General features: G+C 44.0%; 1 protein-coding gene, 1 long non-coding RNA gene and 1 pseudogene across 2 annotated transcripts; 1 reads left to right on the top strand and 2 right to left on the bottom strand.

Annotated features, from left to right (window-relative positions):
• The first annotated feature begins 394 nt into the window (after window positions 1-394).
• Window positions 395-6,093, top strand: LOC124653764 (PP2A regulatory subunit TAP46). The gene is made up of 9 exons (XM_047192827.1): window positions 395-542; window positions 640-762; window positions 879-965; window positions 1,085-1,189; window positions 1,369-1,530; window positions 3,223-3,258; window positions 3,346-3,417; window positions 4,001-4,278; window positions 5,687-6,093. Exons 1-9 carry the CDS (start codon window positions 396-398, stop codon window positions 5,919-5,921), a joined length of 1,245 nt encoding a protein of 414 aa, XP_047048783.1. The 5' UTR covers window position 395; the 3' UTR covers window positions 5,922-6,093.
• Window positions 6,094-7,240: 1,147 nt separating this feature from the next.
• LOC124657433 lies at window positions 7,241-7,543 on the bottom strand. The gene is made up of 2 exons (XR_006988793.1): window positions 7,389-7,543; window positions 7,241-7,305 (listed from the first exon to the last, which is right to left on the bottom strand). It is a non-coding gene; the product is annotated as an uncharacterized LOC124657433 (long non-coding RNA).
• LOC124656333 lies at window positions 7,544-10,773 on the bottom strand (annotated as a pseudogene).
• Between the last annotated feature and the right edge of the window lie 10,506 nt (window positions 10,774-21,279).

The following is a 21,279-nucleotide window of genomic DNA, read 5'->3' as shown; positions in this document are numbered from 1 at the left end:
TACGTAAACGCTCGAATCAAGCATGTCTTCGAAACAAACTTTTAAACCCTTTAGAATTCGTGCTAGCAAAAAAAAAAGATACGAGCAGAGCAAGCAAAAGGGCTAAATTATTGTTTTTTTTCTTTTGAGATGGGCTAAATTATTGTTCTAGACACAAGAAATGAGGTTTGCGGCTATCCAAACACACGCTTGTGTCTGGGACATTCGGTCCGGTCGTCCAGAGCCAGATTGGCTGACCCGAACCGCATCCCAGCCGAAAGCCAAAGCCAAACCGAGCAGAGCCTACCTCCCCGACGCTCGCCTTCTGCTTCCCGGCGACTCTGCTCCCCCCTTCGTCTAGGGTTTTACCCGCCGGCGATCTCCCTCCTCTCCCGCTCCCGCTCCTGCCGTGCCAAATGACCGAGGTGGAGGAAGTCGGCAGCAGGATGGAAGCACAGCTGCGCCTCCACGCGGCGGAGGATACCGGCGATCTCCCCCTCCCCGCCCTCTTCGACAGGGCCTCCCACCTCCACGCGCTCGTCTCCAGCTCCTCCCTCGATCAGGTTCCCCTCCCTCCCCGATCGCCATCCCTCGATTTGCGCGGTTTCTCCTCCTCCTCACGCGCTCGGTTTTTTTTTGCTTTGGGTTTGGTGGGTGCAGGAAGGGATCCGCAGGGGGGTCGACCTGCTGCGGCGCTGCGACGACATGGTCAGCAAGCTCGGCCTCTTCTCCTCCAACGAGACCAAGGACGACGTCTCCACCGCCAACCTCAAGTACCTGCTCGTATGGCCCCTCCCCATCTCCTCTCCCTACCGCCGCATCTGAGCTCCATCCCCATTTCATGTCTGCCTGTGCAACGGCTGCGGTTCGTATGACCTCTGATTGTTTGGTTTCCTCAGGTGCCGTACTACCTCGGTGAAATGACCGAGCAGGTGGAGCAGGAGGACCGGATTCCGGTTCTCAAGGCGTCACAGGACCATTTGAAGGTTCGCCCGTCACGTTTTACTTGATCTGGCACAAACTTACTTGTGATGCATTCTTCAGGGGCTTTCGTGTGTGTCATGTGAGATCACCCATTTATCATCATTCCTGCTGGGATCTACAGGAGTTCATTTCGACATGCGAAGCGCTGGAGCTTGTCCCAGAGAACGAGCTCGAACTATCTCGACAGGGGCGGCCTGAAACCGCGGCAAACCGAAGAGAACAAAAGGTGAGGCTGTTGCCCCCGTATAACCTTAAGGACTCGACCAGTAATTGAAATTCTACACGAGGAACAGTAATCATGCAAAGTCGGGACACATAGGCCGCTCACCCTCTTGTTACATTTTTGAAGGCGGTTAATTACTTGATTTCATATAGGTTACTCAGTTTCCCTGATTCTTGAGCTAGGTTGCCCGGTTCAGGCGGCAGAAGGCTGCAGAAACAAAGCTCCAAGAGATCAGGGAGAGGAAGGAAAGGCGCGGGCGATCGTTGAGAGCCGCAGCTTTATCGGCTCCGATTGAAGCCGGCGAGGAAGATGACTTTGAGGACGATGGAGAGGAAGAAAGAGAGGTTAGCTTCTGTATTTGGGCATGACTTGTTAATCCCACCTTGTTTGCAAGATTGCACTACCAACATTTATTGTAGAGTTACAACATGATCTCTATATTTCCAAAAGGATCCAAATATAAATTATGTTTGATGCACTGAAATATATAGCTCGGTTCAGTTCAACCTGAGATAGTTTGATTAATTTAGTTATAATAATTATCTGATGTTCCGTCTAGGTTACTGAAAACCAATGGGGGATTGACCACATGCGCTAAATTGCCCCCCCCCCCCCCACTTTAATACATGTCAAGACTACTGCGAGTTCTACCATAGTACTTCTCTCACAACAGGTCTAATAATTTTGATCTTTCTCGTTAATCCTATGTTGTTTAGTTTCTCCCATTCTTCACATGACTACATTAGTCTTTGAGTAGAACGAAGACTGCAGCTGGTAAATTGGTTTGTTTGGCGCAAAACACCAGGTCTAGATAATTCTATCAGGTAACGCTAGGTTGCTAACTATTTGCAAATCTGTTTCACTTTGCACCACCATTACGATCTCGCCGGTTGGGACATAGAAGCCGAGATCACAGCTCGATAATTTCTCCCCTGACCCAGGGTCTTCATGGGTTGATGGCCAGAAAATAGCTGGGTGTCATTGTCGTTGATTACTGCTCCTCACCAGCCTCATTACGATCTTAGCGTTGTGGCTGCGCTAGAATGGTGCCTGGCCCTTCTCTTTGCTGTGGTCGCAGTTGCTTCTTCATGGGAGAACGACAACGGTGCTCGGATTGGAGTCGGCACTGTGGGAATGGGCGCTGTAAGGAGGCTTCTGTATGGAAAAGATACCATTGGTTGGCGGAGGCGGTGTTCATGTGTTTATGGCTTGGGTCTGAGGAGAAAGATGCTTGGGTTGAAGAAACGTGTGGGCTGGTCTAGGCTGGCCCAACAACTGCTGATATTTTTTGTTTTATGTGTAGATATAGGGTTCTGCAATTTGAACATGTTTGCTATACTGTAATTTATAACCTCTAAAGAATGGAACTTGTAATTTTAATAGGAAAAAAAAATCTAAATCCTACCTGGAACATTGACCTAAAATTGTTTGCTTTGCGACCCATCGCCCCAAAGTAGTGACCTCAAGAGGTATATACTTGACTTGAAGACTTACGTCCTGTGCTTAATTCCTCAACTCGAATAATCTGGGTTCCTGTCAGCTATGGATTGGACGCTGCCTGCATATGCTAGTTGATCCCTCATGATGAGCTGGCAGAGGATTTTTCTCTGAAGCTGGCTTGTTCCCTCCCACACGAGCACACATAATTGCTAAATTACTAAGGCTGCATAGGAGCAATTGGTAGATAACATGCATGAGATGATTACTAAAGTATAGATAAGTGCATGAACATGCATATACGGCTGGTACTCTGGTACGGCTATGCACTTGCTGGCTGAGGCCCTTAGGCCCTCGCAAAGAATTCTCTAGTGTTACACCGTGTACATGCTTGGGTGTCACAACTCCTTATACTGGTGCAAAGTGAAATGCTTTTGCAATCATGGCAATGCCATGTGAAAATACACCGGACCGTGTGTGCCTCCCAAGCACATTTTTTAGAATTTTAGTCTGTAATGTACTTTGGTAGTTTGGTTCTATAATCAGGCAAAATCTTATGAATTTCTGATACAATTTGGATTTATTGTTCTATGCTGCAGGCTTGGTTAGCTACAATCTCACTGGCTCTCTGCAAGGTTAATTATTGATCTCTTCAAGTTGTCGTGCTTCTTTTCAGAATATTATTTGACTTCAGATGTACTTATTTCTTGTTGCCTCAGTAGGCTTTTGATCTTGTTGACATGTTAAAGAAGGAAGAAGAAATGCTTCTGGCTGTAAAAGAAAGAAAAGAAAAGGTAAAAGAACTAGTAGAAGCAACTTACCAGTTCAATCAATAGCATCTTAGGCTGATTCTTTTCTGTGGAATATTTTTAGAATTGTTTTTCCTGATACGGTGGGAATGCCTGCTTTATACCTTTACGATAATTTTTGACAATTGGTCTGTTTGACAAACTCCTTGGGTGCACATCATCTCTCTGAACTCTTATTTATGGAAAAAAAAACAAAATATATCACTTGAGTTCCTCCCAATGTTGAACGATTTGTGGTTAGTTATGAATAATATATAACTATTAGTCCCTGTGAATGTGACTTTTCAGAATAGAACTCAGTTTTCTATCAGAGAAAAACAGTTGCATACATTATTGTTTTTTATTTGGCTCCCTTGTGTTGTACTCCCTCCATTCCGAATTATAAGATGTTTTGGATATTTCAATCTGGACTAAATACGGACTGAAATGAGTGAACAGACACTGAAATGTGTATAGATACATACAATTTAGAAAAAAGCTAGAACACCTTATAATTCGGAATGGAGGGAATAATCTGTATGTACAAAGAGTTTCTTTTCTCAAACAATTCGTGTTTGTGGATTTTTAGGATGGCGGTGCATTTGCTCGTGAAATGCTCGACGAGCGTACACAAAAGGCTGAAGCATGGCACCATAATGCTGCCAGCCGTGCACCATATTCCAAGCCAGCTAATCCAATTACTTGTGCCACTTTTGCTCAAGACGTCATTGAAGGTAGAGCAAGTGTTTCACAAGCTCATGACCACAAACATCAACCCATGATATTTGGACCTGCAAGTCTTGTTGGTGGGGGACTAACTAGTGAAAGGGAAAGAATGGCGGCACAAGTTTTTCAGCCTAGTTACAGGTATGTTTCTGAACTGGTCTTACACTGCTTCCAATGACATAGTATGCTGCTGGTGATCTTTTTTCTGCTGTGAAAGAACGGGAATGAACATTTTTTGCACAACTTGTAATGCATAACACTACTTTGTTGCATTGAGAATCGTACCATACGCCCATACCTTAATATTCTAGCATGTCAAGTGGGATTTTTATAGTTAATTTTGTGGTTTTTTAGTACAAAATTTTGGCTAAAATTTTAAATTAAAAATCACAAAATGAACTATGAGTGGGATTTTGGCGGGATGCCACTTGCATCTCTATCTGAAGTCATAGATCCCCTGGTAACCCCCTACCTCCGCCCCTGACTCTGTTAGTTTTGGTGCTAAATATTGAAAAGGTTGGTGATTTTGATTAGTTGGAGACTGATACTATGTTTTGATGTTTGATAAAAGGCAGAAAGCTCCCCATAATACCGTCTTAAAATTGTTATGCAAAATGGTCAAAAGATGAAAATACATCTGTAAGGGCGATATAAGTTCCCTAAACATGCAATAGTTGCCTTTAAGTATATTTCCAATCTCTGTTTTGATGTGAACACATGGAAATATGCTTATGATGTCGAGCTAATCATTTTGACGTGTGCACTAGATGCAGTCATAGTTCATGGCAAAAAGGTCCAAGTAGAGAGATACTACTATTCTTCGGGCAAAGGCGTTTTGGCTCCAGGCTCATATGCTCCTGCCTGAGTAAGAAAATCGAAAAAATAACAAAACAAATTATGAAAAATAGATATTTTTTTACAGCAAACATGAAAATGTGTTCGAACTGCATGCAGAATTTCGTCAAGAAAATACACTAGTGGTGGTTGTTGAAAAAAAAAACAAATCGGAATTCTTTAAATAGGCACACACGATATTCCTTTGAGCCCCGAATTTTGTTTATTTTGCACCGACCACCACCCATGTCTTTTCTCGGTGAAATTTTGCGTGAGTTAGGAAACACGTCCATATTCATTGTAAAAAAAATCAGATTTTTTTATTTTATTTACTGTTTTTTTCAATTTACTTAGGCAGGAGCATATGAGCCAAAGATCATTTTGAATTTCCGCTATTCTTCTGCATTTATATAAAAAAACTCGACCAACAGGCACTCGCACCCGTGGCATTTTTACTTAGAAGAAACCACCGAGCCTGAGGAGAGGCCAGGCCTTGAACCCAAGTGGGCTGAGCAAACGCAGTGGCTGCTACCCCAACTATTACTGATAAAAACCAATAGATATTTTCCTAGAACGTTAAACCATTTGTAGGTTTTATCCTCTGAAGTGGTGTTGCATTGTCTTGTTCTAACAGTTGGCAGTATCATTTGCAAAGCATGCAGACTACTCTCTGATTCAGTTTTTATATTGCCTTTTTGCCTGCATGGGACTGTAGGATGCCGACAATGAGCATAGAAGAAGCCGGATTAACTGAAATGAAAATTATGGAGGAATGGCAAGAAAGCACCGCCAAAATAATTAAAGAGGCCACCTCCTCTTGGCACAAAGATGATACTAGTCGTGCCGAAGATGACGAGGACGCCGAAGAGGAGAAAGCAAGGGCATGGGATGACTGGAAGGATGAGAACCCTCGCGGTGCAGGCAACAAGAAGCTCACCCCATGTGGCTAAATTGTGGGCTACTGACACTAGTGAAAAAATACCACATGATACTAATGTCCATGTTTCTGAGTGATGTTCAGATAACATTTCTTTTATTTTCCCTCTTATGTTTGCTGGGTGATGTTCTTCAGAGTACATTATACAAAATGATGTTGCTAGTGCATGAGTTCATCCTCATCCACACACTTGTTGAGGTAGCATGCATAGTCATGAATCCACCCGTTTTGATCGTCGGTTGCCTGTAAAAACAACAGCTAGCTCCTCTGAACCTGCTATCGGTTTTCTCCAGCGATGTGAACAGTGCAGTGAAACACCAACTGCTATCGGTTTTCTCCAGCGATGTGCACTGAAACACTGAGGCCCTCGGTCATGTTGGTTTTCCTGACCTGTTCCCCCACCCAGATTCTCCATGGGCCATGGTGCACGAGCACGTTTCCACGATCTCCATGTCCACCCTGGCCTCTCACCTGAAACGGGAGGGGCTGGCGGAGCATGCTTGACGTAGGCGAGGAGGAACACCTGGTCCAGCGCTTATGTACCACCGCTACTATCCAGGTGTGCTCCTACAACAGCACAAAAGAAATTCCCAAAATATGACGATTCAGTTATCAGGAAAAATAACAGATGTTGACATGTTGTGCACGTGCGGTAGACATTGAAGTTCTTTAGCTCAATCAATTCATGAAAAAAAAATTGCACATAGATTCTATTGGTTCACATTGTGGCGCCTTAAGCAGTTAAACAGACATTTTATATTATGCTGCATCCATGAATCTTTCAAACTTCATTTACCTACAAAATGCAGATCCAATATAACGTCTAGACTCTAGAGGCACATTCATGAAAGAGGTCCGCGGATTACTGGCAAATACTAGCCAAGCTAGTAAGCAAAACTACACATAAAGAGAACACTAACAACCCGCAAATACAATCGTTAAATAAAAAGCAATGTAAGATAAGATGAATTATTCCAACAGCTTGCCAAAGTTTCCTGAATCGCTTGCATGTCCATCCCTCAAGCATATGAAATACAATCAATATCGAGAGAAAATTTGCGGTGAGAGTACCCCTATTGTCTGTCAAATATATCTTGCATCTGGCCAAGGAAACATCAGATGGGTCATTGGTTCATCATGAGTACAGAACTAATACCTCCCTCCAGTTTCTTCTCGTTAGATCATTTCCACAAAGAAAACCGCTCCTTAAACATCAACAAACAAGAAATTTAACTCTTGCAGGAATTTTATCTGTCTACAGTTTTTTTTGCCCTGATGCGGTCACCTTCCAACAGATAAGCACATTGCAATCACTATTCGAAAACGAAAATCTGAGAAGATATCAACTGAATATTGCCCCAAGTGTAGCTTATACATCCATAATCACCATTTTGAACCTGAAAACATACCAGCCCTTTTGAAAAGCTTTGGCAACATTGATGCTTATGGTACTATAATCATTGTACAGATTTGAATATACCTCACAAAGAGGTTAATTCAGAATCCACGAGTCCTCCCACGACTTGATCTGAACCTCATCTCCGCCTTGAACTTTCAATAATATATAAGGAAACATCTCAGTCGCATGATCCTCTTAAGAGTCACATGCTTTAGGAGTCAGCACTAAACATAGGATTAACCATGCCTACGACGCTTTTGCTGCGGAGATCCTTGTGCATCTTCACCCCCATCATGTCCATCACCTTCAGCGGCCTCAGCAGCCTCATCACTTGCAACAACGTTGTTTCTATTGCTGTGATCCTCATCCTCACTATCACCACAACTTGTATCTGGCCCAGTGGGAATTTGCACTTCAGCAGCGAGTAGCGCATAAGCCTTTTCTATATCAAGGAGCTTCATGTAGCTATGAAGAGTATTTTCTCCGCGGGCTGCTCCTGCCTTTTTCAGGTTCTTGACTTTTGTCTGGCCATACTTGAGGAGGGTCTGACGGTTGGCATCCCGGCTGCAAAACTCAAATAGGTGACGCTGCTGCACCTCTGGCCCATACTTGTCGACAATGTTTGAGGCTTGCACGTTCAGATCCTTCGCTTCCTTCCGACAGTGGGTGAGATACATGTTCCAGCATTGGCCGCGGAGCTCATTGCTGTTCAGGGCAACATAGGAAGCGGATACAGGGTATTGCGCCTTTGCAGCTTCAACATTGACATCGAAGGACTTGCGGGTCTCTTCGATCTTGGCCATATAGTGGGCAATCTCCGCATCCCTTTCTTCCTGCAGCTTGTTCATCTGACCTGAATATTCATCATTCTCAGCCTCATAAAGGTGGAGGAGGGCCATCTCCTCAGGCTCCTCAGGCTCGGAGACGTTCTTTCCAGATTTGACCAGCTTGAAACGCTGCTGAACGGACTGCAGATTATGCTGGCCTGTGGTAGTTGTGAGCCACCGTGTGAACCTGAACAGGTCCCTAATGGTCAGCACCTGCGCTGACACAACACCTCCAGAATTGTGGGCACTGGACCACAGGTCACAAAAGATGCCCTGCTTAAGGTGGGGGTCAAGGCCTTCACTGCCTCCTCGAGACCCGACATGGAGTTCTTGGAGTTGATGAGATCATCATAGGTGCAGTTTTTAAGCACTAGGTGACAATCCCCAAAAGCTAACATCAGATCGCCCAGCCTACCTGCCTCAAAATTTTGTGTATCATCCTGCTCAGGGTACCTTTCAACCAGTGTACTCGCAGAATCAGGAGTGGTACAGTTGTTTGCCGTCTCCTCCCGCGTATGTTTTTTCGGAACCCTTTCTTCAGATGCAGCTGCAGTCTCCGTGGTTCTCCTAGCATCGTCATCAGCTAGCTCACGAATAACTTCCCCACACAATGTCCTGATCGAACGCTTACTGAAAGGGACATTCTCCCTTCTTCCGAAAAAAGAAGCAATTGTATCATACACACCTAAATTAACATTATCGTGCCTTAACTGGCAAACCAAATCCCTGGTGTACTTATCTAGATGCTTATGAGACGGCCAATGCACCTTCTTTCCATACATACTAGAAAAAGCATGGTTATGCACTTCCCTATGCTGGGTGACATACCATCCGTTGTCATCAGTTCTGAGTAGCCTAATTAGTGCCGGGCACTCACACCTGCCTGATTTTCCGCTCGCCTGTCGTTTACTCTGCAAGGCAACAGAATCATTGCATAATGTTTCAGGACCAACTGCCACTGAAAGCTAAGTACTACTACCTCCGATTCAAGGAATAAGGCGCCCTCGTTTTACGTGCTTTTTGTTTGACCAAGAATTACTTCAAATATATAAAGATTGTTTGTATGAAATTAGCATCGTTAGAAAGTTATTTTCAATACGAATCCAACGATACTAATTACATATAATATAATCAAGATTGTATTGCTCAATTTTTATGGTCAAAGTTCGTCTTGGAATACGCGTGCGCCTTATTCCTTGGGATGGAGGTAGTAGTAACTATATGTACATGTATTCTTACCCCATGACCACAAGTAATCTCCTGCATGGTTTTACCACCATTTGTATTCCTCCTGCTGCTGCCATACCTAATCCCAAACCCCATTTCCCAGGAATGGAGGTTATAAAAATCATATGCCTCTTCAATCGAATCGAAGCAGGTCCCCACCTCTGGATTGACAACGGCATCAGTCTGCCTCTCTGCGAAGCCAATCAATGCCTTCTCCAGCGCGCTTACACGACAGGCGTCTGGTTCCCGCTCATCCGGGATACGGCCTCGCCTTACCCTGAGTCCAATAAGACTCAAGAGTTATATGGCTTTGTTGCATGTTAACAGGGTATTATCCATTAGGCAGTTGCTCCTTGGAAGGCAATATAATTCAAAAATTAAAGAGAGCAAAGGGAAGAGGCCCTTGGCTTATTTTTGTAGAAGATTTTAGTGACCAGAACCTGAGTTGCGAGTGCGGAGACTCGAACCCAGGCGGGTGTGCACCATCCTGGCTATGCCATGGTTCTCGAAGGCAATATAACTATTCCGTTATCTTTGTAACTATATTTTGTTATTAACTATATAAGTGAACATCATTCATATTGTAACTATATTTTGCAAATTGTTATTTTATATCACCCCATGCCCACCATCCTGGCTATGCCATGGTTCTCGAAGGCAATATAATTCTACACCGGTGTGCAACCTAAAAATTTCTAAAATTTGAAGCAATGCTAGGGGAAGGGGACAACCATGTGGCCTATTGACATTTGTTGAGAACCATGTTGCCAGATAGTTAGTGAACCAATAAGCTGCACTAGTATTTCCAGTTTCATATGCACCAAGGTTTGTGGCAACCAACTGATTTTGCTACTTACGAAGAAAAACAGGCCTAGAGAATAGGCATCGAACAATAGATCAGTGTAGATGGAATGTGTAGGGGGCTAAAGGTCAACCGAGCCATACCTGCGTTTCCAGCCGCCGGCGGCTTCAGCACCTACATCTGTGGGCACAGGAGGGGCTTCACAGCGCTGGCCGGCGCGCTCGGCCTCCTCAGAGTTCAACTGCTTCTCTGAGGCATCCGGTCCACGGACTCCACAGGCAGACGATTCCTGCTGTGCACAACTCTTTCCGGCGTTCTCCGCTTGCTCCAAATCTACACGCATTTCTGAGGCACGTCCGCCAGAAGAATCCTGTTGGCTGCGCTCCGCCGGATCCGTCCGGCCAAAATCTCGACTCACCACATCAATGGCGAAATTCTGACCGGGAAATGCTCTCCGTACTGCCTCCATTGCGTCCTCCCCGAGCCCGAGCGCCATGGGCGTGCCCGACCTGTGCAAAATGGAATAAGCGAAATGGGGAGGGCAGAGGCAGGGGATTTCTCTTGCCATGACATGTGCTAACCTCGGTTCCTCGTCGACGAGCAACTCCATTGCCCTCACTCTCACTGGAGATGGATAGGGACGAGGGGGAGGGAGGGGATTTATGGTGAAACGAGGGTTTGGGGGTTCGTCATTGGTAGGAAGGCGCCGGCTTGGAGCGGAGCGGCTTCTGCGCTGCGGTCAGCACGGGCACCGGCGGAGCCGCCTTAGGAGGCGAACGGAAATCGAAAGCTGACGCCGGCGACGAAGATGTTCGCCTCATCGGCGGGACGAGACAGTGAGGAGGCTTAGCGGGTGGGCAAACCGGGTCGGGTGTCAGCAGCTCCAACGGCTGGAAATGCTTTAATCCACGAGTGAGTACACTTTTTAGCCCCAAATTATTATGCATTTATGACAAAATAATTACCCGTTGAGGGAAAATCCGTCTAAATTAACTTTTAAAACCTAGAACCCTTAGTTTTCTGATGCGTATCCTTTCATCAAGTTGTAAGATGACGATCGGCATTCAAAATATCAAAACAACGACGAGAAATGAAATAAATGAATAAGAGAAGTATGGACACAATCAACGATTAGAGCATTTCCAGACGTTGGAGCCCGGGGCACAATCCGGATGAAAATTGGTTCGAATTGGACCTATTTTTAGCATGGGGAGCAACGAACTTCCAGCAGTTTTCCCACACACAGCACACTGACACGCGGGCCAGAGCGCGAAATTTGCTTCATCCGGAATCCTCGGCAGCACCCCGGGAAACCGAGGATGGCCTGGGAAGTCCGGATGGATTTAGGCCTAAATCCGGACGAAAACGAGAAGCTGAGGGCGTGACTGTGCCGTTTTAGTCCATGCGGATAAAAAAAAGGGTATTGGGGCCTTCTCGGGGAGATGGCTGGAGATGCTCTTACACCTTCCTATATTTACACACATTTTGCAACGATGCATTAAAGCAACATGTCAGTCCTACATAACAAAAATAAGCAAAAAGATATACTGCGGTGTTTAAAGTCTCCTAGATAAGATATTTTAGCAACTACTAAATGGGGTAAAGCATGACACATATGCATAACTGTAGTGTAAAAACTGGAATCCATTCCCCATGAGTGAACTCCCCTTTTTACCACGTAACCTCCTTTCTAGCGTGTCTGCCATTCGACGGAGTTCCCCGAGCCTCGCGTATGATGAAAAACCGTCAAAGGTAGCTGTTTAGGTAATTTGGGGGCTTCAACTCAAGTGGCTCGCCGAGTGAATTATTTCTTTTCGCTTCATCAACAAAGTCAAGGGTCGAGAAACAATGTGATTCAAAACTGATAAAAACTCTGCTCTTTTAGCATCAAAGTTATGTAGCTACAACACAAGTTCCTACTTCACAAAAAAGGTCGGTAAGAACCTTAACTTTAGCAATAGAGTTGAGGAGACTAGAAGACGAAAACTTCACCAACAAAGATGATGAGGGCCTCAACTTCACTAGCGAAGTCAGAAAGTGTACCAAGGCACGACTTACTTACCTATGTTTGAGGAATCAACAAGCTCAAGAGAAGACAATGATGTAAGCAAGCATGCAAGTACTCTACCCTTGTCTCGAGCTACACTATGAGTTCGTTGGCGCAACTTCATTACACATGGTGATCAGGGGCTTGTCGGCGCATAAACAATATTCGAACCCGACAATATGTGTATAGTGTTGGCTAGATAGGTTTGCATTTCCCAAGTCGAATATCATCTACAAGACTCCTTTCGGACCCCTCCCAAAAGGTAGGATAGAAAACGACCCTCTTGTGTGCGCATAGGTCTCTCTTTTGTGTCATACGAGGATTCATGTAAAAGATGCCACCTACCACCGAAGACTATATAATGGGGAACCCATGCTTTCCGGAAGAACTACATAATCTTTGGCCTGGAGAATGGTCGCCTCCATACTCATCGCCAACACCCACAAGACAAACCGATCTAAGGTTTCTAGTCTAGTACGTTCGACTTAAAACATCGTCAACACGATCTTGTTGAGTCCTGCTCATACATTGTAATCATCTATCCGCACCATTCAAGCAAGATAGAAGTAGCGATTTTACTCTCGCCGGGGGGGCTGAACATGGAATTTTTGGGTTGTGCGTTCGGTTCTATTGATCTACGCGCTCCACGGCTAAAAAAATTGTGTGCTCTACCGTTTATATATGCTGACGAGGTCATGAACCTCTCCAGATTGTATGTATTCCTTGCTCCAACAAGAACAAAATATACTCGTCGTGATCCCACCAACATAAATGATTGAACAGAAGTAATGTTGAATATGCCACAATATCATTGTAGCCTGGAGTCGGAGCCTTCATGTGGCAGCGAAGGTGAGCCGGTGTCGAGATGCTGCAAGTGGTGGTACACGATGCTACCAACGGTGGTTAGAGATGCTTCCATCGGTGGACAAAAGAATAATGCGGGGCATAACTCCACAACTCAATTGGAGGATCCCAATACCATCCATCAGCTTGTACAACACCAAGCAAGCCTCAAAATGGTCTCTTCACATGTATCCCCACCAATGAGATCTAGGGTTACAAGTTCCACAATAGAATCAAGGGGGAATTCAAATCCATTTGGTAAAAGGGTAAATCTAGCCCTCCTCCTTCACTTTTCCGCAGATGAGGTTGATTGGTTGGCTAGAGAGGGAGATGCACCTATTTGAAGCTCTACAATAATGGAGGAGAGAGAAACAAAACGATCAGTCTCCTTGGGGAACACGCACACCAAAAGCCAGAAAACATAAACCCCAAATTTAGCACATCGTAAAATTATTTTCTCATGTTGTTATCAAACATACAAAACATGAGTAGAGACTTTGACGCTTCAATCTCCCACTTTTTGTTTGTTTGATGTCAACACATGAATTTGTAATTCACAAAAGGATATTATGATAGAAACAACAAGATTTTCAAAATAGAGTCGGAGCTCCCCTAGATGTGTGTGCACATTTGACAATTGCATTCGATTACAAGTACACAACATCCCCCTATACTTTTGCAAACCAACAACATGTGCAAGATAAAGGATAAAGCAACTAGATCATATCTTGCACAACAAAGAGGCATATAACAAGATATAAAGTTTGGGTAAAGATAAAAATACCGTAGCCATTGAATTCCCAAACTCAATTATGAGAATACTAATATGCCTCCTAATAGATGATATTATATAGCCAATAAGAATAAACATCACATAGATATCACATAGTACCATAGATTTCACCATCCACCACTACTTAGAGTTACTACAAACCAAGCTCACGAATAAAACGGAGTTCCAAGCAAACGGAGTTCAAACACAATTAACTAAGATAGTGAATGTGCACCAAAGCAAAAAAAAAGAGGCAAAAATGAAAGCGCAAAGCTTGGTGCCCGACCCATGCAAATTTCCCGGGAACCTAATAGAACTACGTGTCCCCCTTTGGCATCAAGACACTAAAAAGGGAGAAGAGCGTGGTACATGTCCCATGGGATCACTACTCGTCGTCCTCTTCCTCCTCTTCATCCTCATCCTCTTCATTGTCGGGGTTGCTCTCATACTCCTCCTCTTCATCATCATCACCACCACCACTAACACCTTCGTCACCCAATCTTGCGCTTACCCTTGTAGACGAAGGAGTCATCTTTGAAGTCACCTAAATGAATTTGGAATTTTCCATTCTTCACAGGGGATGGTGTCGTAGGAATTGTCATTGTAGAATTTTATTTGTATAAACCTACAAAATTAGCACACGATAAAATTCTTTTCTCATGTTATTATCAAACACACAAAACATGAGTACATACTTTACTCTTTCACTTGGGGTTATGTATGAGCACTTATAGAATAGAGGAAATGCGTTTATATGGTATTACAAGTATAAATCTACCTATCTAACCTAGCTAGTGCTCCATAAAAAAAGAGGTATCTAGTCATCGGTTATGGAATCATCAAGACAATAGAAGTAGAAGTTTAGGATTTTCTTACCTGGTGCGTTGATATGCTTGATGACATCATGTATCTCCACACTCCTATACCCCATGCTCTAAGAAATTGAAATAATAGAAAATTCAGTATTACTTACATGTCAAGAATACAAAAAAGAACTAAGAGCTAGGAAATCATGTTTTATACCTCGTGCAAGCTCCTCATACTTTTGTAATTCATCAATTATTTGTCATATATTAGTTTTGGTGGGTGATGAACTTAACCAACTATTTCCGAAAATTAGTGCTTCAAACATCTTCGGGGACAATGAGCTCCTTTGTGAATTGATTACTCTACCACTAGCGATAAAGCTAGATTCGGAAATAACTGTTGAAACTGGAACAACTAAAACATTCTATGTGACCTTGGATAAAGTTAGATATTTGTTCCTTTTGCCGTATCCGCCAATTTAGAATACTGAATACATATGTATCCTTCTCACACAAATGTTCTTTAAAATTGGAGGCCCACAACCTTCTAGGATCTTCACCATACTCTTCAAGATCAACTACAAGTGGTGCGTGAGGAGGCTCACTACTACTTGCAGCTGAGTCCGCTTAGCATACCACTCAAATAGCCTAGTCAACCCATCTTCACCCTTTTTTGTAATTTTTTTTTCTTTCTTCTTATCATAAACATTGGAAAAGCAGAAGACCCAAATATTTATGTACCGAGGATCAAGAACAACAATAATAAATAGCAGCAGATTTAACCAACATGATTATGTTAGATTATTAGGCAATTTTCGTGTGAGTTTAATTACCGAAAACAACATTACAGATGCACAAGCATACTTAACCACACACATCAGACTAAGCACATGCATCAGATCTGAACATGGAACAAGTAGCAGTGCAAGGTAGGAGAGGAAAAACACGTACATCGCAATCGGGAAGGTAGCACCAGCAACACCAGCACCACCATGGGAATTGTTGATGTCGCCCATGGTGTAGTTGGAGTCGTCGATGAAGCAGTCGAATCGGCGAAGAAGAGCATGAACAACAGCGAGCAGTCTCGCCGAGACGCTCCCCAAAAACGTTATCTCCCGTCTCCCGGTGCAGGATCTCAACAGACGGGGTTTCGGAGGCCTGCTCTCCCGGACGGTCGTGCACGCAGTTGCCAGGATGGGGAAGACTAGAGAGTAGCGCAACAAAAGGAACTTCGTGAGAGAGACGGACTAGAGAGTTCTGAGAGCTGTGTTCTCCTGATCTGGCCTGGTAGTAGAGCCGACCCGACCACGTTGCCACGCGTAGGAAGCCAGGGACACACGGCGAGCATGCACATGCAGGTCGACACGTACCCAACTCAGTTGGTGCACCAAACAAAAATTTAGGCTTTCTTGAGTGTGTCTCGAACTCGAACTCGAGTCACGAAACGCAGCGTGCGTGCGTGACGTGTCGAGCCGAGCCGAGGCGGGCGGGCGGAGGAGGAGGAGTGCGCGAGGGCTCCTTCTATTCTCACTCACTTGGAAGGACTAAAGAGCAGCCCTTATATACCACTCCAACTCACTCCCAACTAGCAATGTGGGACTAAACTTTGTCCCCCAAGGCTGTCCCAAGCTGCCAACATGATGGGCCTTGAGATTTCAGGAAGTGTAGACTACATGGATCGCCTTATCGGACTCGCAGCCCATCTACATTCAACAATCCCCCACCAGATCTCATATGCACATCAGATGATACATTAGTTCCATTCACTGTTTAATATACCTGCACTTCAATGGAGATTGTTAAGTTGAACTTCCACCTAGACAAGGAGCTACGCTTGACTACAACTGAACAATGGACTATGCCTTGAATTGTCAGTTTTTGTGCAGCAAGTTTCACTCAATGTCGGCACGGTACTAGGCTATCATAGCCTTCCCCTCGGGTGGAGCTTATAAGTCATACTCCTCGGCCCTTCATAAGCTTACTAGAGATTCACTCAAATCTCCCACACTATGACTAGTAGTGTCACTCATATAGGTGTGTTATTCAAAGATCGTCCTGTAGGACAGCGTCTTCGCTCATCAAGAGCCGCACATAACACATTAAGACATTGTCAACCTGCCTTACAGTAACTATGAGAGAATTGCATCTGCAGCAGAGTGGGAGTATTAAATTTTCTCTCAACTCAGTTACTCCGGTTTGTTTTCCCAGGTCCTAGTTCACGGAATTTCCAATCACATATGTTGGGTTACACGCTCAGCAACTCAGGTGGGTCTCAAACCCATCTCCCTCGATGCAAGGTCTATCATGTTTCTTGATAGTCCTTTTGTGAAAGGATCTGCTAGATTTTTAGCACTTTGGACATAATCCAATGCTATCACTCCGGAGTTCTTCAGTTTTCTGATAGACTTCAATCTCCTCTTGATATGTTTGGAACTTTTCATATTATCCTTAGAACTTTTCACTCTAATAATCACAGTTTGATTATCACAGTTCATGATGATGGCCGGTATTGTTTTTTCAACCATAGGCAAGTCCATCAAGAGTTCACGAAGCCATTCTGCTTCGACAATAGCTGTATCTAATGTTGTGAGTTCTGCTTCCATAGTTGACCTTGTTAAGATGGTCTGCTTGCAAGACTTTCAGAAAACAGCGCCACCACCAAGAGTGAAAACATATCCACTTGTGGCCTTCATCTTAGCATCTGAAATCCAATTGGAATCACTATACCCTTCAAGTACTCTTGGATACCGGTATAATGAATTCCATAACTCATGGTTCCCTTTAGATAGCGCATCACTCTCTCAAGAGCATGTCAATGATCATCTCCCGGGTTGGCCACAAACCGGCTAAGTTTGCGTACAACAAACGAGATATCAGGCCTCGTAGCACAAGCTAAATACATGAGTGAACCAATGATTTGAGAGTATCTTAATTGATCTCTAGTTGCGTTATCATTCTTTCGAAGCAAGACACTAGGATCATAAGGTGTGAGAGAAGATTTGCAATCAGCATAGCCAAATCTTCTCAACACCTTCTCAACATAATTAATGAGATTGCACAAGTGTAATCTCATTATTCTCATCACTCAGTAACTTGATGTTTAATATAACATCAGCTTCTCCAGATCTTTCATCTCGAAACACTGAGATAAGAAGGTTTTTACCTCCTCAATCACTTTGAGACTTGTCCCAAAAATTAGTATGTCATCCACATACAAGCATAGGACAACTCCCTCACCCACACCATGGCGGTAGTACACACATTTGTCAGCTTCATTAACAACAATGCCCACAGATGTCAGAGTTCTTTCAAACTTCTCATGCCATTGTTTGAGACCATACAAAGATTTCTTTAATTTACACATCTTTCTTTCTTGACCTTCCAGTACGAAACCATCAGGCTGTTCCATGTAAATTTCCTCGTCCAACTCTCAATTTAGGAAAGCCGTCTTAACGTTCATTTGATGAACGAGAAGATCGTGTGAGGCAGCCAATGATAGTAGTACTCGAATTGTGGTTAGTCTCGCCATAGGTGAGTAGGTATCGAAGAAATCTTCGCCTTCCTTTTGGGTATAGCCTTTGGCTACAAGCCGAGCTTTGTACTTCTCAATAGTACCATCAGCTCGAAGCTTCTTCTTAAATACCCATTTACATCCTACAGGTTTGCACCCATAAGGACGTTCAGTTAACTCCCACGTTCCATTAGCCAAGATGGAATCCATCTCGCTTTGAACCGCTTCCTTCCAGTAGTCTGCATCAGGGGATGCGAGAGCTTCTGAAACGGTAGTGAGAGTATCATCCACAAGATACACAATGAAATCATTACCAAAAGACTTTGCAATACGTTGTCTCTTGCTCCTTGTGGGAGCTTCATTGTCATCTTTATCAGAATCTGAACTCTCATTATCAGATTCCTCATCAGACTCCATAGGAGTTTCATGTATTGGATCAGATTCCCAACTAGACATGCCATGCATATCTCTCATAGGAAATATATCCTCAAAGAATGTAGCATCTCTTGATTCAAAGATGGTGCCAACATTCATGGCATCCACTCCAGATTTCACCACAAGAAATCTATAAGCAATGCTATGGGTAGCATAGCCAAGAAAGACACAGTCCACGGTTTTTGGTCCAAGCTTTCGCTTCTTAGTGATTGGCAAATTCACTTTAGCCAAACAACCCCAAGTTCGTAGGTAGGAGAGTGATGGACTTTTATTTTCCCATTCCTCATACGGGGTAATCTCTTTATTCTTGGTTGGAACACGGTTTAGGACATGACACGAAGTCAATATAGCCTCCCCCCACCATTCTTTAGATAAACCCGAAACATCTAACATGGCGTTAACTAAATCTGTTAGAGTACGGTTTTTTTCTTTCCGCAATCCCATTGGATTGTGGGGAATTGGGAGGCGTCCTCTCATGGATTATACCATGTTCCGCACAGAATAAATTGAACTCATTAGAAAAGTACTCTCCACCACGATCGGACCGAACCCTTTTTATCTTTCTTTCAAGTTGATTCTCAACTTCAGCCTTATAGATTTTAAAGAAATCAAGAGCCTCATCTTTAGTTTTCAGGAGATACACATAACAATACCTAGTGGAATCATCAATCAAAGTCATGAAATATTTCTTTCCACCTCTTATCAACTCACCATTCATCTCACATAGATCTGAATGTATGAGCTCTAGTGGTACAATGTTTCTTTTCTTCGCAGGCTTGTGAGACTTGTGGGGCTGCTTTGCTTGCACACAAGCATGACACTTAGATCCTTTGACAAAGTGAATTTCGGAATTAAACTCATATCAGCAAGCCGCGTCATACAACCAAAATTAACATGACAAAGTCGTGAATGCAGAACATTAGTTTCATTAACACTAGTGCTTACATTGTTCACAATATTAGCACAGAAGTCTTCTAGAGAGAAGCGAAACATTCCCTCACATTCATAGTCCTTTCCAACAAAAGTTCCATACTTAGACAATACAACTTTATTGGACTCAAACACCAACTTAAACCCATCTTTCATAAGATGGGATCCACTAATGAGATTCTTCTTGATAGAAGGGACATGCAACACGTTCTTCAGTTGTACGATCTTTCCCGAAGTAAACTTCAGATCTACCGTGCCAACACCAGGAACAGTAGCATGTAACCCATTATCCATCGTTACTGAGGAATCTCGGGCCTGATAAGAGGTAAACATAGAGATATGAGCACACACATGAACATTAGCACATGTATCAACCCACCGTTCTGTGGGCTGAAACACCGAAAGAACAGTAGGTAATATATTACCATACCCTGTAGTTCCTTCCTCTGTGTTGTCAATGACCATGTTGACATAATTTGAGTTCTGTCCAGCCTGACCTTTCTTTCCTTTGCATTGTGGACATCGATTAGCCCAATGGCCTGTCTCGCCACACACCCAAAGAAGGATCTTTCTTCTTCGTTTTCCCCTTCTTCTTGAAGTTGGTGCTCTGGGAGACTCCCTTGTTCTTTCTCTTGGACTTGCGAGCATTTTTCTGCACCATATTGGCAGTAGAACGTCCCTGGGTTCCTCCAGTGTGTTTGTATTTTGCCCTCGCCTTCTCCTCAACACCTAGAGAGCCCATGATATTCTCAACAGAGAACTCATGCCTATGATGTTTCAGAGAAGTGGCAAAGTTACTCCATGAAGAGGGAAGCTTAGCGACAATGCATCCCGCGACAAATTTGTCCGGTAGCACACACTTGAGGAGCTCAAGTTCCTTTGCCATGATATGTATCTCATGAGCATATTCTACTACAGATCGGTTCTCAACCATTATGTAGTCACTGAACTGCTCCATAGCATACAGTTCACCTCCAGTATCGGCAGCACCAAACTTAGCGTCCAGTGCATCCCACAGTTCCTTCCCATTTCAGATGTGCAGATAAGCATCAACCAATTTGTCTCCAAGCACACTTAGGACGGTACCCCCAAAAATTACGGTGGCATCCCCGAACGCTTTATCCTCTTCAGGAGTAAGCGGACCTCTGGGAGTACCTTCCGCAACTCGGTGCATGCACATAGAAGTGAGCCACAAGAGGGTCTTATTCTGCCATCTCTTGAAACGAGAACCCATAAACAGACTCGGTTTGAGCGCAGCAGCAAAACCAGACGGTGAAAATTGCCGAAACATATAATGTTTTTGGATTGTTAGATTATTAGCCAATTTCCGTGTGAGTTTAATTACCGAAAACAACATTACAGATGCACACGCATACTTAACCACACACATCAAACTAAGCACATGCATCATATCTGAACATGGAATAAGTAGCAGTGCAAGGTAGGAGAGCAAAAACACGTACATCGCGACCGAGAAGGTCGCACCAGCATCAGCAACACCACCATGGGAATTGTTGATGTCGCCCATGGTGTAGTTGGAGTCGTCGATGAAGCAGTCGAACCGGCGAAGAAGAGCACGAACAACAGCGAGCAGTCGCGCCGAGACGCTCCCAAAAACCTTATCGCCCATCTCCCGGTGCAGGGTCCCGCGTTGCCACGCGTAGGAAGCCAGGGACACGCGGCGAGCATGCACATGCATGTCGACACATACCCAACTCAGTTGGTGCACCAAGCAAAAATTTAGGCTTTCTTGAGTGTGTCTCGAACTCGAA

This window comes from Lolium rigidum, chromosome 5 (assembly GCF_022539505.1).
Source record: "Lolium rigidum isolate FL_2022 chromosome 5, APGP_CSIRO_Lrig_0.1, whole genome shotgun sequence".
Lineage (NCBI taxonomy): Eukaryota > Viridiplantae > Streptophyta > Magnoliopsida > Poales > Poaceae > Lolium > Lolium rigidum.
The sequence above is the reverse complement of the archived record's forward strand: the minus strand, read 5'-3'. Positions and strand labels throughout refer to the sequence as shown.